This window comes from Gallus gallus, chromosome 3 (assembly GCF_016699485.2).
Source record: "Gallus gallus isolate bGalGal1 chromosome 3, bGalGal1.mat.broiler.GRCg7b, whole genome shotgun sequence".
Taxonomy (NCBI): Eukaryota; Metazoa; Chordata; class Aves; order Galliformes; family Phasianidae; genus Gallus; species Gallus gallus.
The window spans coordinates 105,837,330-105,856,303 of NC_052534.1; the positions used below are offsets into that span (position 1 = coordinate 105,837,330).

Genomic DNA, 18,974 nt, shown 5'->3' on the forward strand with positions numbered 1-18,974 from the left:
TGTTTGCACCTCACAGTGCCCTGGGCAGGGCACGACCTGGGAACTGTGGATTTCCACTGCAGCCCTAAGATGGGGAAAGTTAAAGGAAAGGTATCAACTACTGGGCTGATGCTGCACCTTCTCTAGGGTCAGCATGGAGCCCACTAGCATCCAGTTTTTACTTATGACCTCAGTACAGAACAAAGAGAGTGTTCAGAACTTTGCAAAGGGACCCTTCACTGGAAAAAAAGATGAGGCTATCATTGAGGAAGAGTTAGATGACCTCAAGAATTCGAGTTAGAAAACCAAGATGAATGAAATGCATTCACCTTGCATGAAATGCAAGGCCATGGACAGGGCTAATACAGGGAATTTTGGTTGTGAGCTGTCAGCTGCTGGAAATGACAGAGGTGAAGGGTCCACATTTATTAGTCCATCCCATGAGAACAGAGTCACAAAAGTGACACAGTCATGAAAAAGCAAAATGCACCTCTAGAAAATATCAGGTAATTCTAGCAAGGATGAGCTTTTCTTATTATATTGGGCTCAGCAAGATCTCATCTGAACTACTTGTAAATTTTGGGTAATTTATGTTCAAGCAAGATATACTGAAGAGTAGATTAGGGCAGGAGAAACTGCTTTGTAAGAAGAAACTAAATGATCTCAGCTTGTTTAGCCTGGTAAAAAGAAAATCCAAAAGAAATTCAAAAGCAGAATTTGATTATTGCACATAAACACTACAGGGAAAACACCAACAAAAGAGAAAATCTATTTATGCTAAAACATGATGTTGAGAGTAAGTATGTGCAGACCAGCCATGAATATGCGTAGGCTAGAAATTAGAGTGTTTCTAGCCAGCAGAGACTGTGGAGTTTTGAATAGCATTCTAGTGGGAACAGCAGGGGCACAAGTCTTCACAGTTGGAAGCTGGTGCCTGCCTTTTTATGAGGCACATCTTAAACACTATTAGGAACTGCAGCTGGGTTCTGGCCATGTAACCCATGAGAGTACTTCTAGGTGGAAATGGTTGCTTACAGTCCTGGAGCTTGCCACCTGTGAAGAGATTCCCATCTAGATTGCAGTCACTAAAAAGAATAAAATTCACACGCGAGAAAAAAATATCCTGTCCCGAGGATTAAAGAAGAGCGAAGATTGTAAGACCTTCCTGTCTTTAGAGGGAGTCCATTAGATCCGAGTGACAACAGCTTCACAAAAGTTTTCAGAATAAGTTGTCTTCAGCAAAGTATGAACAAAGGACAACCTGCCTCAGCCTCCGCCCTTCCACTCGCCTTGCCCCTCATACCTCAGACCCAGTTTCTGATATGTTTACACACACAAGAAAGCACTCTCCCAGTATATCTTCAGGAGGAACACAAATACTCCACATGCCTAAAATCTGAATACCCTTTTGTTTACAGGCAGTGAAGACCTGTATAGTCTGCTCTGCAAAAAAAAAGAAAAAAAAAAACATTGTCTTCATGTTGTCACTCAGTTTTATTTGGAAAGCAATGTCAGGAAAGGAAGACAATCTACCTCACCTCCTACCTCTCTGCCTTTTCTTATCCCTTCACTACTGAAGTGCCAGAAGCTCTGCTGTCAAATCACTTGGAACCTGACAGAGAAATGCACAAGAGATTACACTGTGGGCCAGCCTATCACACAGACTCAGCCTTGGCTTTGTACCATCTGCTAAACCAGGCAGAGTCTGAGTGCAGGAAGTCTGCAAGTATCGGATCCTGCAGAGGAAACAAAAAGATATGTGGTTGTACAAATGCACCAAAGGGGAAAGGTCTACAGATCTAAATATGCCTCTACAGATTTAAATACGCCTTTGAACCAGCTAGCATATTAAACAAGGCAACAAGCATGCTGGAAGCCATGGGGCAGCAGAACAGAAATTACTAAGGGAAACTTTCTAACGAGACTTAAAGGAACAAGGGCATTTCAAACAGAGAAGAGCAAACATCCTAGAACTAAGTGCACATCTATGTAATAATTAGTGGGTTATCAGCATCATGTCTTGTTGGGGTTTCTGCCTCAGATTTTGCACAGTTTAAGTGCTTTAAATGAGATGATTGGGTTGCTAAACTAACCTGAACCCTTTCCATCCCTGCGGGTCTGCGACAGATCTCTGCAGCACATTGTAAAGTCTCATTAACCTCAGTGAATGAAGGATCATGCCATAAATACATAAAGTTGCTGATATTGTTTGCACAAGTCTCTGTCTTAGATTTAGCCTTCTGTAGAGTCAAAATCTGGTAGAGAAATAAAGTGGAGGCTGAAGGGGTGTTACTGTGTGTTTGAACAATCAAACAAACCCCTTCCTTTCCATGTACATGGACCAGGCAGCTCTCATCTCTATTTCTGCTTCTTGCACTTATGCACTACTGGAAAGTCCCACTAATGGAGCGGGGCTCCAGATCAACACGATGAACTTTATCCCAAACCCTGGAGACAAAAACAGAAAGACACAGACCAACCATCAGGAAACAATCCTGGGTGGGACTGTAAGTATAAAATGTCACAGTATAAAAGCTAACCTCTGTCTTTTTGCTTATACTGTGCCAAGAGACAGTTTTAAGGAGGCATTTAAAAAGTATAATGAAGTAGATCTATGGCTGTTTAATGAAGCTCTTCATCGGTATGCTGCATAGCCTGGAAGCAGGCAGGAAACAATTGTTGAGGCACTTCCAAGATGACAGTAGAAGCTGGAATCATCATCAGAAGAAATTAGCCCCAAACCTGAATGAAAAATGACATGTAGAGCCAGCAAGGATGCAAAATACCTTCAAAGCAAAGACAAGGAGCTTATAGATGCAAAAGATGAGTCATCTGAAAGATATAAAAGGGCATCAATCAAAACATTTACAATATAGTAACCAGTTTGTAGGTCAGAATGTGACATTGTTGAAGCTTATTGGAGAAGAAGAGGTGGGTACCTCATTAAAAACGACTGTTACCTTGCAGCTAGACATCAAAAATGAAGAAACAAACCTAGATATTAATGTGGGCAGGCAAAACCAGGTTGGGAGTAGAAAAGCAGATTTGAGTTTCATTTGATCTAAGTAGAACATTCTGTAGATGAAGCTAACCAGGGAAAAGATGCAGCAAAAATAGAAAGAAAGAAAGAAAGCAAGAAAGAAAGAAAAAAGAAGGAAAAGAGGGGTAGCATTCAAAGCACATTTACTTATGATAAGTGAGACTACAGCATCCCTGTACAAGTAGGAAAAGCTGGGGCAAAAGGAAGAGAGGTCAGGAGACTGGATAAAGTGAAGTCACAAAATAAGGGTTTGCAGAAAGACAGAAATCAAACTTTTTAGTGCCTGGAACGGGAAGTTGGAGAGGTAAGATGGAAGCCATATTTTCACCACTCTTTCTCTGAAATAGGTATTGGCAAGACCGTGTGTGGAAAGAGAAGTCAGGACAGCAGGAGGAGGGAATGAAAGCTACATAACCACAATGAGCTGCCAAGTGTCTGTTTTCTCTGTAATAGTACCTTGTAATTTCACTTCATGCTGGAATGTGCGTTGCACATTCACACTCTCCAGTACTGGCCTGTGTCCTGAAGAACTTGCAAATAGGATGTTTTAAAAGCACAGCCCTCACTGAAGTCAGTCTGCTGCTGAAATCAAGTGATCCGCACCACTGTTCAGCTCTAATTAAACTGGAGGCACATTATTTGCTCAAACACTACTGTTTAATTTATCTGTTTGCTCCAGAAGGTGTTTTCTATTTTCCCATCATTCTCCTGTGAACAGACAATGCCTACCAATTTCCAGGAAGCAGTCTTTTTTTTTTAACATTATTTTTTAAAGTGAAAAGCAAATGCTAAGAAGAACAAATTAGTTAAAGTGTAAAGGCTTCTGTAATGCCTCTGAGAGCCATTTCAGCCCGGTGCCTTGGGACTGTTAAAACCTCTCTCTAAACAAAAGCTGCTCTGAAAGTAAATCTCATTAACATACAACAGTCCTGCTTTGACCTGATTGCTCTTTGGTAAAGTGATTGAAACGCAGACAAGCTCCAGCCCTATCAGTACATTTACAGGAGTCTGGCAGGCTAGAATCTGAACCACTGAAATAGTTCTGGTGAGGAAATTTCACACTACCGTGCTGTGCTGTCAGTCTGCAATGACTGAAACCATGCTGAGCCAACTGTTTGGTTTGCAAAAGCTCTAAAAACTGAGTCATAGGCTTGAACACATCTCCATTTCTGAAAAAGGGCTGTGGATGTTAGGAGACGGCCCTGGTCAGGACTTCATTTTTGGCTAACATGTTTTTGACAAATAACGAGTCTTCACAAGACTTGCTAGGAGCCCTGACATGTCATTTCCAGCTGCCACCTAAGCCTTCACAACCTCGGAGCTGGTGGTAGCCCATGTGAAACAAATGCCCTTTCCTTGAAGTACAGAAAATCTATGTATTCAGGCACCCTTAAAGAGCTCTTCCTGGCTGAAACCACAGAAAAAAGGAACATAAAGCAGTAAATACTCTCCATTGGGGAACTTCATTGATCATATTTGCAATCCAGTCTTGCACAACCTGCCCAGCAGATAGGGAAGTTACAGTGAACTTTTTTGCCACTGCTATGTAAACCCTGCCTGAAAGCAACAGCCTACCATATCAGCCTCTAAAAACCAATATCCTAATGATCCCACTGCACAAAGGGACAGACAAACAGGGCCCTTCTGCTGGGAGAGAAAATGAGGCAAGCCTAGAACATGGCAAAAAAAAATTATTTAGGAGGTAAGAATGTACCACTGTTTATTTAGGTGGTAAGCATCAAAGATGATACAAGCAATGAAAATAGACACCCTTCTCCTTCTCTTATTTACTCAAAAATCACCAATCCTTTGGGCCTGACTGTTGTACAGAATAGGAGAGATTATGTAGTTCTTGTCAGCAGTTTTCAGCTATGCTGCTGAGATTGAGACCAAAGTGAGAAAGGGTGGGAGACAGCATCCCAACCCTCCTCTGCCTTATCACCTCACTGCAGGTCAAGCTGGAAGCAAAAATCAGCCTCAAACAGTGATGTCATGAACACCTGCTGAAAAAGAGATTGTTCAGGGCGACAGTCTGTGATCACTACAAATTTGGCATGACTACTCTAACAAGTTCCCTTGGAAGGATGATCAAGATCTCTTTTTGAGGATGATTTGCATACCTCAGTGCTGGGAAATGGTATCCTATTAACAGCCCTGAATCACTGCCTTGCTCTCATCACAAAGGTTCTAACTCTCAAAGAACACCCTAAGGGAAGGAAGAACTTCCCTCCCTCCACTGTGCCCCAGTGTGGCAGGACAACAGCCTTCTGATCTATTTTTCTGTCATCTTAACCTTTTTAGGAGAGCCATTATACACCAAGTAGCTTGTTGCATTGAGTTGAGAACAGCAGCTTTGGAACCCAGGGAGAATACCTGGATGTGAAAAATCACAAGAGATGTTTCCACTCCCTGAGTGGACAGATAGCTTTGAAACCGGGACTCCTGCATGAATGCAATTTGATGTATTTGACAGAGGAGAAAAAAGGCAGTTTCTGTCAATATTCTTATACACGCATCTTTCTGCTTGAACACTCTGACTTAAAGTGAATGCAGTAGAAACTGCTTTTCTTTTCTGCATGCTTTTTTGATAACCAGTCCCAGCTTGGTGAATACCACATTGTCTACCATGCGCCTTCCCTCTGACATCCCAGCAGTTTTGGGAAGCACGATTATTTCCATGTGTCATTTTTATTATAATCTATAGAAAGAATCCTTTCACTTCAGGGAGATGGCACATAAAAGCCAATGGAGATCTGGAGCTGAGAAATAGAAGGCATGTTCTTACTGGTGCCAAATCCACAAAGCCTGCTGAGCCTCAAGTGCAAGGGATCTTGCTGCAAACACTCAGCCCAGCAAAAGAACTCGTTTTCTGATGCATTTCAGCCCCATGAGCATAGCAGTGCCTTTGGACTAATAAACTCTGCCAAGAAACTCTGCAGCACTCAGTGCCTTTGTGCTCACCCTTTCCGCTTTCAGTTGCATCTTATATTTAGACTTGTGCAAATCATCCAGGAGAACTCTGACAGAGCACGAAACTCATGCATCAGCCTAGCTGTGATTTAGACAACCCTCTCCTATATTAAGAGCTTCACAATGCACGAGGGTTGGCAAATATTCATTTGTAGCATGTGTGCTGATTTGCATACTGGTTGCAAGAGAAGCTGGTACCCACCCAATTCACAGGGCTGACAAGGGATAGGCTCAAATATAAAGCCTCAGTTACAACCTCAGAGTTTAAGGAAAAACCCATGGCTTCAGAGGAATCAAAACAGCAGGTAGGCTGCATGCTCTCTGATGAAAAGCAGGCTTGTATATTCAATATCTAGAGTGCAGTAACACCTTCTCGTAAAATGCCACTGTCATCTTTGATCCAAGGACACCTCTGTGCTAACTGAATTGTTAAAAAAATATTTAATATCATATCTGCTAGAATATGAATCACTGTTTTTATTACGAGCACATCTGTATAAAATTTACGGGCTTAATAAATTATTAATAGATGTTGCAGCCATAAGCAGTCCATATTATAGATGGCTACAAGCAACTCATTACCTGTTGGATTTTGGGAGTCCATAGGAATTAACCATTTATTGAAACCGTTCTAACACAAATGAGCCATTTTACTGCAGTGTCTTTAACATTCAGCTGAATACTGCTCCTGAAGGGAAAGGTACACAGCAGGTACAGCTGGGGAAAGAGAAAGACAAGTCCTGGCTACTAACTCCCAGTCTCTCTCAATCCCTTCCATGGCCCTGTACTACTACTTCAAACTGCAGTGGCTCTGCTTACTCATATTTAAGCTGACAATGACTGGTTTTCTTCATAGCTGGCTAGCAGAGATTGCCCTTTGTTCTGTAGATGGAGACATGATGTGTCCTTGCAAAGGACAATTAACCTGAAGATACCTTTTACTTGCCCAACATGTTTCATTTTTCCAATTCTTCTTAATTTACAGCATGAAATTCCCTTCAAAAATGCTTTCTTAACACTCTACTCGACAAAAAATGCTTTGTGTGCTCATAGTCAACAGTAAGTCACAGATAGTCTAGTCAAATTGGCTACTGAAATGCAGCTGGAAGCATGAGCAGAAGCCACATCTTTTCCCCACCTTCTGTTACTTACTTCTGGCATGATTTCAATCTTCTCATAGCGTCGCTTATAGGGAAGAGTCAGGACCTCTGCTCTGCGGTAGGACATTGGTGGAGGCTGACAGTCTATCATCAAATCTGTACGGTGAGACTGGGAGGGTGGTGGCTGAGTGTACTGCTCCGGGCAAACTACATGGAGAGGCTGGAAAAGAGGACTGTGGTGACTTACAGAAATGCCTGGTTGATTCTGTGCACTGCCCTACATCAGTAATTGTTGCCACAAGGAGGTCTGCGGATTGGCATTAGCAAGCTAACTTAACTGTATGAAAACAACATCAAAAAGATGAAATCCAGAAGATCCAATCAGAATTGAAAGAAACCGCCCAGGCAACAAGCAGTATTTACTTTGTATACAGACGGCGCCCAGAGTAACAAGCCCTAAATTTGTATCTTTAATCACTACATCAATATCAGCAGTCATGTTAGCTGCCATAAGGAGAAAAAAAAATCAAAATGTTCAATAGCATTCTGATCCAAATGCTTGTCATCTAAATTGGAAGCAAATACGGCAGTGGCGCAGACCATCGCAAAATGGCATGGAGTGAGGCAAATGCATCAAAACACAAGGCTGCAAAAACATTAGCAAAATAGGCAACTCTGAGTTTTCACGACCTGTCAGCAATGCATTAACAAAGAAAGCATAAACAAGCTGATTACCACAGGGATCACCACAGGATTTAAGGAAGCCAGAGGATATGACAGAGTTTCTGCCAGCTGCTTTGGAAACAGCATACTTCAGTAGTTACATGGAGGAAGAAAAACAAGCAATGTAATTTCCACCAGTTGTGCAATGACAAGCCAGGTCACAGAATGAGCAGGTAAGATGATCCAGACATTGTTACGAGGTTTGGAAGGACATGCGTTTTTGCGTATGATGAGCTGAAGACAAATCCAAGGGAAAAGCTCAGCCAGGAAAAATATGGGGTGTTAATTTAATGATGTCACGAGTCAGAAAGCAAGTTTCAGTATAAACAAATAGGATGGATAAGGAGAAGCCACTAAAGCAAAAAAAGCCAAGGGGGTGAAGCAGAGACTACCTGAAAGCTCTGTCCTTCTTCCTAGACAAAGAAGGACAGACTGTGCAAATGGAATGAGGAAAGCAGTTGATTTATAAGTAACATGTGAGTGGGACTCCAAAGCAGTGATGCCAGAATCAAGGCAAGGATCAAGTGCAGAATTAAGTTGCAGGCATGGAGGAGATGGTTAAAGCTGAGAGCACAAAGGATGATCGGCGCTTGGCACACCTCACATTACGACTGTATCAGACGCAAAGAGGCTAACTTAAACAAGCAGGAAAAATAATAATGGAGAAGTGTCATTCTGTGTGCTCTCTTATAGGGAAAAAAAATCTGTGTGTTATCTTATTTTGCCATTATTTAACATAACAGTCACAATCAAGTTATTTATTTCCGACGAATGTGTGAAGAAACATAAGAAAAGGCAACAAGAATTCATTACCTGGACTTCTTTGAGCAATTTAGACACCTGAATAAAATTCAGTCTTGTGTCAATGGGGCAGTAAACACACTTCATGGCCAAAGGTTGATAAGGAGCCAGAGCATCCAGATAAGAGAAATCTGGTTCTGAAAAGAGAAATGTTGAAAATATGGAATGCCTACGGAGAACAAAGGTGGTCCCGGCTCCTCTCTCATTCCACATTCTAGTCTAGCCAAGCTGTTTTATAGCAAAGTTAATTCTGCTATAGATTTCTATTCCCTCCTTCCTTCCCCCATTCAGTTAATCTGATGAAAATTAACCCCCCAATTAGACTTACCTTAATCAAGCTATAGAGCAATACTATTTCATCTGAACACATTACTGCATGACTTTTATAACAAATTTAATCAAGGCAAAACCATTATCTCTTATTTTTAATCAGATCCTGTAAAAGAAGGTAAGATGTCTAAGTTTTGGTATCATAAGTTAACCCAAATGTCAGCTTGTTTTTCACTGTGGCAGGAATGCAGCATAAAGACTGTATCTTGGCTAAACCTGTGCAAACATCCCTTCCTGCAAACACATTACCTTGCAACCCCTTTTTCTTTCCAGCACTTGTTTTTAATCTAAGTGCTAGGTGAAAAAACAAAGGTCTACATTTTAATACAACCAAAGAGAATCTGTAAGGTGCTCTCTCACTGAAATGGCAGGAAATTGGGCCTTTCAGTTATGCCAGCAGAGACAGGTCAGTATGAACTGCAGGCTGCTTACATTAGGGGCTACCCAGAAGCTGAGATGGGCTGTGATCATGTTTTTAGTTGATACCTTTATTAGACCTAGTAAGTCTCAATTTCCCCTTGTACTTTTAGCATTGACTTTGAAAAATGAGACTGGTGGTGTGCCAGGGAAAAGCCATGCACTGAATGTACTTTGACTCACACAGAGTAATACAACATACAGTACTGTTTTTACTATTTTTTGGTGCATGAATCAAAAATGCAAGGTCTGGTACATGACGTGGTGTAGGATCCATGGATCAGGAAGTACTTCTGTGCTGGGTGTGGAGCCGTGGCACAGGACCAGAGAGGCTGTGGGTTCTCCTCCTTGGGGGTCTTCCAAAGCCCCTGGCCGTGGTGCTGGGCACCCTGCTCTGGGTGGCCTGGCTGGGGCAGGGGGGGAATCAAAGAAGGGCTGACCAGGTATGTCACACAGACCGCAAAAAATAATGACCTTAACATTTTACTAATGAAAGTAGAGTATCCAACATGGTATCCAACGTTCAATGCTGGAGCTTATTCAACTGGTAAAGTTAATTGCTAGCCTAAAAATCTGATACATCAAAGTATCAGTGGTCATGATGTGGTTATATGTACCTTGTGACAACAGAAAATAATATCAGCTAATGATACACGTTTGGAACTGTCAAAGGGGCAATTTAACTGAGTTTAAAGCAAGTGTCAGTGTAGCTGCCTGGGAATATCTAAGTGAGAAATATTAACAAAAAAATGATACTTGTATGAGAATATCCTATTGGATGCCTCAAAAGCCATGAACTGCCAAACATGAAACAAAACTTATACTGGGCAAAAAGCCATGCTAGTTAAAAGCACATGTGTTAGTGCCAATGAATCAAAGCCCAAAAACAGTAATGAAAAAAGAGGCAATAAATAGCAATGAATAGTAAGAATACTGAGAAAGTAGCTGGTTGAAGAAAGATCAATAGTCAAATAGGATTAAACCAGAGGACCTTTTAAAACATGCTGGGGGAAAAAAAAAAGAAAACTTAAGTCAACCACTCTGCTAGAGATGTACAACGAAATTGCACACAGTAAATTAAAAAGTTATTAGAAGAGAATTTTTCCATTCCATCTGGCAGTATGGATGACACAGATTTGACTGTTTGTTTCTGAAAATGTCATGAGGCTGCAACTACTCAAAGTACATACTTTTGAATCAATAGGTTCAGATAATCTACACATGTATTTCTTGCTCTAAGTATCCAAAATGGCACCAAATCTGCAGTCTCTCTGAGCAACTAATGAGGACATAAGTAGGCATGGAAAAGTGAAAAATTCCAATACCCAAATTCTAAGGTTGAAATTGTGACTCTAACACAGGACTTTCAACATTTAAAACATGTGAAAACAGAACTGGAGCTAGTCTTAACATGAACTGGTAATATAATGCAATTGCTGCTTTGAAGATACTAAAAAAACAGAATTCAACTGCATGATGGAAGACAGTACTCGTCAAGGACGCATTTTCTGAGAGAACTACAGGTCTTTAGCTTTTTCTTAAGACATCTGATTTACAACTGTGTGACACAGTTATAAAATCTTCCACTGTACAGCACTAATGTGGCATGCATGAGCTGTTTTAAGATCTCCTAGGGAGTTAGTTTTTAACGCACTGCAGTTATCAGAGTGAGAGCAAGAAGTGGACTATTTCTACCATGTTTTCTTCTAGAACTTCTCTGTGGCTCAGTGGAATTCAATATGTTTAATCAATAATCTATACAATGTTGCTTCTGTGGTAACATATGCAGATGACACAAGCAAGCAGAGCAGCTCTATTCCTCACTCACAGCTTGCGTCCTGCCTTGGCTGCAGCTGCTGTGCTAGTCTGTATTCTCTTATAGTTGTTTTTCACATCACAAATTGGATAGGTAGAGACTACCTAGCTCCAGTGGACTAAAGAAGCACTATCATAATTAGTAAGTATGACTGCCCTGTAGTTTAAAGGTCCTAACTACTAGAAACAATGAGCCTTCAACAGGAAAAGTTAGAACGTGATCTGCTGTCACACATTCCTTCAATGGAACACATTTCTCCCAAAACTCCAGGCAATTTTATCTCAAAACAGGAGAAGCTAGATAATTTAATAATAAAAAACCTAGATCTCAACGAAGTGCTCCAGATTTCCAACGGAGATACTAAGACCAGGAGAATTTAATCTACTAGGAATTTCTGTAGACAATTAAGTCTTCGTTCCAGCTGAGACAGCCATAAGGAAGAAGGAACTTCTTGCTGAGTAAATATGCCTATGGGCAGAGATAGAAATTGAAGACAAAAAGCCACAGACAAATTTAAGTAACAAACCACAAGAAGTGCCTGGAACCACTGGGCACTCAAAGGTCACTACAACCAACATAAATGTCAACTGGAGATTTACTTGAAGTATAGACTGGGAATGAATTTCGAAGACCATGACCTAAAGTATCCATGAGTCATTACGTCCTCCATTTGGACACCTTAACAACTTGCCAGAGCTAAGTTCTAATAGAAGCCTGTTCTATTTCCTTATTTCATGGAAGGATTAGCTTGATATGGAAAGATCAATTATCTCTTCCTACAAGAAGGCACAGAATAAGATGTTTCGCCATTAAAGAACAGTTTCTGACATCCTCACTGATGGTGGGTAGCACTTGCACAACATGATTAATGCCATTGATTTTCTGAAAGTTCACAAAATACACAACCCAGCAGAGGTCCCAAATGGAGTAAGAATCTCTATTTCCAAGATAATGTATATCTCTATTGCTTTTTTACTGCTTACTCTAATTAGGGCATATTTCCTGACATTACCCCGAGGAGTGGTGGGTACCATAACATCTATGAAGTTAGTACTGTGGTATCCTGCACCATTCCCCAGTATAAACACAGTCTTGAGACTGAAGTTTCTAATCTGCTCAGCAGGGACTCCTTTGTATCTTCCATCCTGTTGCAGGAGGGAAGCATGTACTAATTACATACTGCATTAAATCTACCAATAACCTTTCCTTTCCAAGACAGTGTAACAGTGTCATGATACTGTGACATGTTTTCATACCAATATTGTAAGAGTCAAAAGGGCTTGCCTATCACTAGCCTAAAATCTACAGGTAAGAGAAGAAGAAGGAAAGAAAGAACCCTTTTCCAAATCTGTTTGCTTTAGGAGGTTACGTGCTTCCCAGCAGTCCTATTCACTAAGAAGAGGGGGAAAATAAACTTGGTGGGACTCCACCATGCACTTGCTGTGGGAGTAGGTTTGATCAATTACTTGGCGTTCTGCTCCCCATTTCTAATTATTTTTGTGCTAGTCCAAAATTCACAACATTTTTATCTGACTGAGAATTGTATTTAATATTTCTCCTGTTTATAATAGAGTTCTTTCCACGTAAAACCTGTAGCGATGGCTTTAATGATCACGTCTGAACAGTGCCCACTGTAGAGTTCTGTCTGGATGACACACTGGGGATAAAGAGAGGCACTTAGAACGTCACTTTGAGGGAAGGTGCTGAAGCATTTCTAAAGAAGATCAAACTGTAGGAGGCATCCCATTTGCTAGATCTCCCAGAAGCTTCACGTTCTCTTTTAAATACCTTGTCTTGCCGTTAATGACTAACACAGTCCTGAGATGCAGCTGCCCTTAGGAGCAGAGATCACAGCTCACTCTGAGGTGGACCAGCGCTTGATTCATTAAATCCATTAAAATTAGAAACATACTGGGACAAGTGGAGGAACTTCAAACATGGAGCTGTTGTGCCCCTGGCAGCCTGAATCACTGAGAAATAGCTCCCCAGGTTCTTAGTTGGAGCTGTACCTTCAGCTTCAGATACAGATGTGTGTGTCAGCTAAAAAGAGTCTGAAAAACAAAGTTCAACCAAAAGACAGCAATGGCATAAACCACTGCTGCTAAGTCTGCATGGGGTGAACACTTACTGACCAGCAGACAGTACAGAAATACCTTTAGAAACAGACTGGTTGTACAAGGTTACTAAGGAGTCGAGCAGCAGTCTGAGGTTCTGACGAAAGGGCAGCAGAACGTGTGAGGAAAGGCTGGTGATTCCAATGGAACATGGAGACAGGTCTTGCCTGAGCTTAACTTGCAGCCAGCTGCTTCTAATCCAAAAATTAATTTCCTGTAGGCATTTTACTGCTGTGCACAAGAAAGGCTTTGCTTAGAAATGGCAAGGTTTGACTCTGCATGGCAAAGGTTGGCTCTGCAGGGCTAAAATGAATTAAATGGCACAATAATTACACTTGTCACTACACTCAATCCTGGGGTCTTAATTTAAAAGAGCTCCTACTGGAGTCAGAAACTTCTGCTCCAGAACAAATGAGTGAAGGATGTAGCCACACTTCACCAGAGCACAACTTATTGCTAATTGTAATGATAACCACATTTTACTTACCTGTGAATATAACAGTGTTCAAGCTAGATTTTCCCCATAACTCCATGAAATGAACCACATCCCCAAATCTTAGAGAGGGATGCCCAGTAAAAATGACACATGGCTGCTTGAAGTCATTGCTGAAGTCTCCATGGATGCTGGGGTAATGTTTTAACTTGTTTGTCTGAATCAGCTGAAACAAAAACAAAAATTCAGACATTACAAACTTCTCATGCCTCTGTGCACTGCAATTCCGAGTGTTTATTTACGTATGATTATAAATATTCTACAGGTTATTCGTATTTCATCATAGAGCCCCTTCCTACATATTCCTTAAATTTTCCAGTAGATTTAGTCATTACTGTCCTAAATGTTATGAAAAGGAAGTCAGAGCATGGGGCCAGGTGCCTCCAAGTCCTTGCTCTCATTTCTTTGGTACCAGCAAAGAAACTGAGAGGAAACTGCAAACACTCCCTGCTTAGAGTTTCCTGGAGTGAACAGAGTGCTCAACTGCCAAACTCAAAACAAGCTACTTTTTCCTATTTGCCATGAGCTCTGGGTACTGACATTTAACCTGGTCTTCTTGCATCCCAGCAATACAGGCAATTTTGCCCTCAGCAGTACATTGTTGTGAATTTCATCTGTGTAACGGGTTGAAACAAAGCCAAATCCTCTGGAAAAGCACAAGAAAGAACAGACTGTCTCTTCCTCTCTATCACTGAAATGAGTAATAACAGTGAACAATAAGAAGTACTTGTCACTGGAGGTGGCAAACAGAGTGTAACGTACATGCATGCCCTACGCATGCAGAACAGATTTCTTTACTAAGATAAGAAAGTTTAGTTACCCAGGCACTCCTGAAGGAGAATTTTGCTTTATATCACCTGCCTCTGTTTTCTGATCTGTAAAGTAAGTTTTAACATAAAAGCAATACAGCTGACTAGCGTGTTGTGTGCTTCCACGTAATATTATGCAAGTATCTTCTTGGCAGATATAAGATCCTAACCCCACCATGGAAATAAACCTGGTTTTCTTAAAAGCATGTAATTTAAAACAATGAAATCACATGCTGAACTAAGAAAACACCAGGGGCAAGACTTTCTCTGCCAGCCAGTTCTTCTAGGAGGAGGAACTCTTTCTCAAAGATCTCTCCACACATTGCTGCCTCCTGCCATCCATTGCAATGCTGCCCAAACTACATGATTCACATATGCAAGGTTCAGTGACACATTTCAGCAGCAGTTGTGCACTGAAACCCCAGACAATATCACTAATTAGCAAACAGCATGCTCTTCACTACGTGTCATAACACGATACATGCATCATCCCTTTCTAGCTAAAACTCTGTCACTCAAGATGTTTCTCTTCATTGTAACATATTTCATTTCCAAAAGAGGAACTAAAAATGAACATTACAACAAGCAGCTTTTCTGGTCTCTCAAAACTGCATCTCATCTTTTCAGATTCTCCTCTACTTGTTATATTTTGCCATGGTAGATCTAACTCAGATTGTGCACCTACCTGCATACATTGTTATGGAAACTGAAAATTCTGGTACATCTCTAAGCATCTAGGCAACAAATGCACAACAAAGCACTTTAGAACTTAAGGTTATTACACAATAGGTTCTTAATTGAATTTAGAATATCAACCCTATTACACTCAACTTCTAGCTGGCACTACCTACAGATATGCTTTGGTGCTAGAACAGATAATGTACAAACTTACCCTCTATGACCTTTTAGTAATTGAAAGCTGGTTGCATGCAGGTGCAAATATTCGTATCTTTCTCTTCTGAGCTTGATCTACTTTAAATTGCTAACAGCAAATATTCTGCTGTGATTTTGCTTCCCATGCATTCTGCTTAAAACTGCCACACAGTACCTGGATGACTGGAATTGAACGAGACTGGTATCATTCCTTCTGGGGTTTGACACAAGTTGGAAACTGCAGGTGGACACAGCCTGTTCCTGTCATGTGGATCCTTGGGTCACAAAGGAGGAAGCTGGGCCACTACACTCTGCAGCTTACTAGTAACACCAGGTTGCTATTTAGTCTTCAAAAGGGAAAATTGAAAGTACATCCAATAACTGCTCTAGCAGTTAATATGTATTCAATCCTGCAAACATTCTTGCAATTAAGGCTGGTAAAGATTTCCGATTAACACATCTGGAGTGCAATATTTAGAATCTAAACTTGGCTCCAGTAACAAAAACTGCAGGTTGGCAAACAATGGGCAAAACAACTTTGATGCCACACAAAAAAAAAAACCCACTGGCATTTAGAAGAACAGGGAGGAAAGGGACCCATGAGTTTTTTCCCTTGCCTAAAAGGGAAGTCAAAAGTGCCAAACCGAAGTTGCCAAAGCACTTCCAGTTGGGTGGAGAAGGGGGCAATTTCTACTCCAAAGACCAAAGGGGATATGTGACACTACAGATTAAAACTTAGTCAGGGACCAGCAGCTACATGAAAGGCACCTTCACAGCTGCCATTTACATAATGCTTCTGAAAGTCTCAGACTGTTCTTCCAGCATCCTTACCCTCAGCTTCCTCAACATTACACATATTTGTACACAGCAGCACTCAGATTTGCTAACACGTGAGACCTGCTTCACTGCTGTACCCATACAGATGTCCACTGTATGTTCATAAACACAAAAAGCTGCACTGCTATCAAAGCATTACGGCAGCCTCAAGTTCCTTCCTAATACTTGAAGAGAGACACGGGACCAGTAATGCAGGTTTCAGGACTTTGGGTTTTGTGAGCACTGAAAATGTGTTTTAAGATTCAGCAACAAACCACTGAGCATTATGTTGTGGTGCCCTGCTTCTAAGCGGGGTGCTAACTCAAGGGGAAGAATGGCTATGTTGGATCCCTTAGCACCATCTCCTGAGGTGTGGTGACTTTTTAACTGTTTTTTATAGTAGAAGATATCAGTGGTAAACCCACAGAAGCTCCATACTGTAGCTCACAATCTCCACCTCTCACAGTTGAACGTAGCAGGGGTGAAAGGCTACATAAGCAAGTTTAGAGACATTCTACTCACTCCAGTGATAAAGCAGCTGGTAGATTTTATTATCCAGAGCAAAATCTTTTCTAATCACCCTATCAAAAATATATGGAGCTGAACTTGCAAAACAAGTCCAACAAAATTTCACAAATCATTAAGGGGACTAAATCTGTAATGATCTGCATGGGTCTTTTATACCTACAGATGCAAAAGGTTGTATAAGCACAACTGTCATTACTGTGCCCCCTTCAGAACTCCAACCAAGGCTGGGCCAGGGCCAATATGTGGCATTTAGTCAGTCCATACTTTCAAAATGGGACTGATTTCTGTAAACAACATTCAGAACATTTTTTTTTTTGTACATAAAGAACGTTTATTGACTGAAAGCTTAGGAGATAGAGGATGCTAAAGCACTGAACTGAGACAAAGGACTGCTGTGTTTTTTTAAATCCCAAATGGTTATTATTCCCTTTAAAGCAGTACACTTGATTTACAGGGTCAGCAACTGCTGCTACAAACAGGATAAATCTCTAGAGCCTTCATGTACCTCTATTGAAGTCAGCCAAAATACACTGCTATTTACTCCGTGTGTTTTTGTGAGCGTGCTCTGTATCCAGAATTTTGAACAGATGTGGTTCTTATCAATGAATGAGGGATGTGTGAATGACTTTCCCTCTCTCTCTCTCTTCCTTCATAAGACCAGTGCTAAAAGGGGCCTCATTCTGTACAATGTTAAACAAAATATAATACATATGATCATTTAGTTCCAGGTATTTATTGCTTTCAGTGCAATATGCAGGAACTGGTACATGGAAGAGGAAGCAAAAACAAAGAAGATAAATGCCAGTATTTAAGACCACAGAATCAATATTACTCCCTTCCTAGATATTTTCAGACAGAAAAACAGGCTTTTCCTAGCCATTTCTCCTTGACATTGCAAACAGATGCTAAGTAAGAGGACAGTAAACTCAAACTCTTCCTCCACCAGCAAATTCTGATCAATATAAATCACCTTGCAAATATTTCTGTTGCAGCCATTTAGAGAAGTATCGCAAAGTCTGGATTCATTTATCTCTTAGCCTGGAATCAGCTATGTAAACATTGAGCAGAAAGGAAAATGAGTGAAAGCTTCTCATTGTGCCTTGTGAGAACAATTCTGCAATTCACTCATATAGCCTCAGCTTGCACAAAAGGGATGGTGCAGAATGTTAAATCCATGGATCTGTGGTTCCTCTTAAAATGGTCAGGGATGTGACTAATTCAGTGAGCATGCTGGTGATAGTTTGATGATCTAGATGATCTTAGTGGTCGATTCCAACCTTAATGATCACAGAATCATACAATTGCCTGGGTTGAGAAGGACCACAATGCTTATCTGGTTTCAACCCCCTGCTATGTGTAGGGTCACCAACCAGCAGACCAGGCTGCCCAGAGCCACATCCAGCCTGGCCTTGAATGCCTCCAGGGATGGGGCATCCACAGCTCCTTGGGCAACCTGTTCAGTGCGTCACCACCCTCTGGGTGAAAAACTTCCTCCTGATATCCAACCTAAACCTCCCCTGTTGATTCTATGATTCTAATTCCTTAGCTGTGGCTGTGATAGGATGGGATATTCCCATGCCCTCCTGGGATGTGGTAAAGCACCACGAGTTGGTTTTGGAATACCAGAATAACACAGTAACATTCCTCAACAAAATAAATTACTGATTTATGTTCCACTGCACTTCAGTTAGGCATTGTGGAACCTTAAGCTTGGAGCCCCTCTTCCCCATCATATGATAATCCCCATCTATGATAATTAATTACTGGCAAAAAACTGAACTGCCACTATTTTGTAAGAATAGAGGTGAGCCACCCACAGAGATCCATCCCTTCTCTGACTGTTTCTCCATTATATTTCTCCAGTTTTTCCTTCTGAGAATTTACTGCCTGGAATGGAGTTTAACTCCAGATCCTAAATTCCCTCCAACAGCGTCACAGCAACTCCCACCCCAGTGATCACAGAGAAATGCCTTTATAAAGCAGTCCTTTTAGCAATGCACCAGCTGAAACTGGCTGCAGCTGAGACTTCAAAAGCTTGTGTGAGAATCTGGACATCCCATTCATATTAACTTTAATAAGAATTGATGTTCAAATTCCACCTACATCTCTGAAGCACTTTAGCCCACATTCCTTGCTCACTACAGAGGGAAAGCATATTCCCTGTT

The 18,974-nt window shown here is 41.1% G+C and overlaps 1 protein-coding gene across 2 annotated transcripts in view; it reads right to left on the reverse strand.

The window, feature by feature from the left end:
• The window catches only part of INTS9 (integrator complex subunit 9), a 67,888-nt gene that overhangs the window by 9,322 nt on the left and 39,592 nt on the right, over positions 1–18,974 (reverse strand). For both annotated transcript variants that reach the window (NM_001031100.2, XM_046938965.1), the window contains exons 12-14: positions 13,778–13,949; positions 8,626–8,750; positions 7,142–7,309 (exon numbers count right to left, since the gene is read on the reverse strand). In NM_001031100.2, coding sequence (NP_001026271.1) covers positions 7,142–7,309; positions 8,626–8,750; positions 13,778–13,949 — 465 coding nt within the window. The remainder of the gene's footprint in view (positions 1–7,141; positions 7,310–8,625; positions 8,751–13,777; positions 13,950–18,974) is intronic.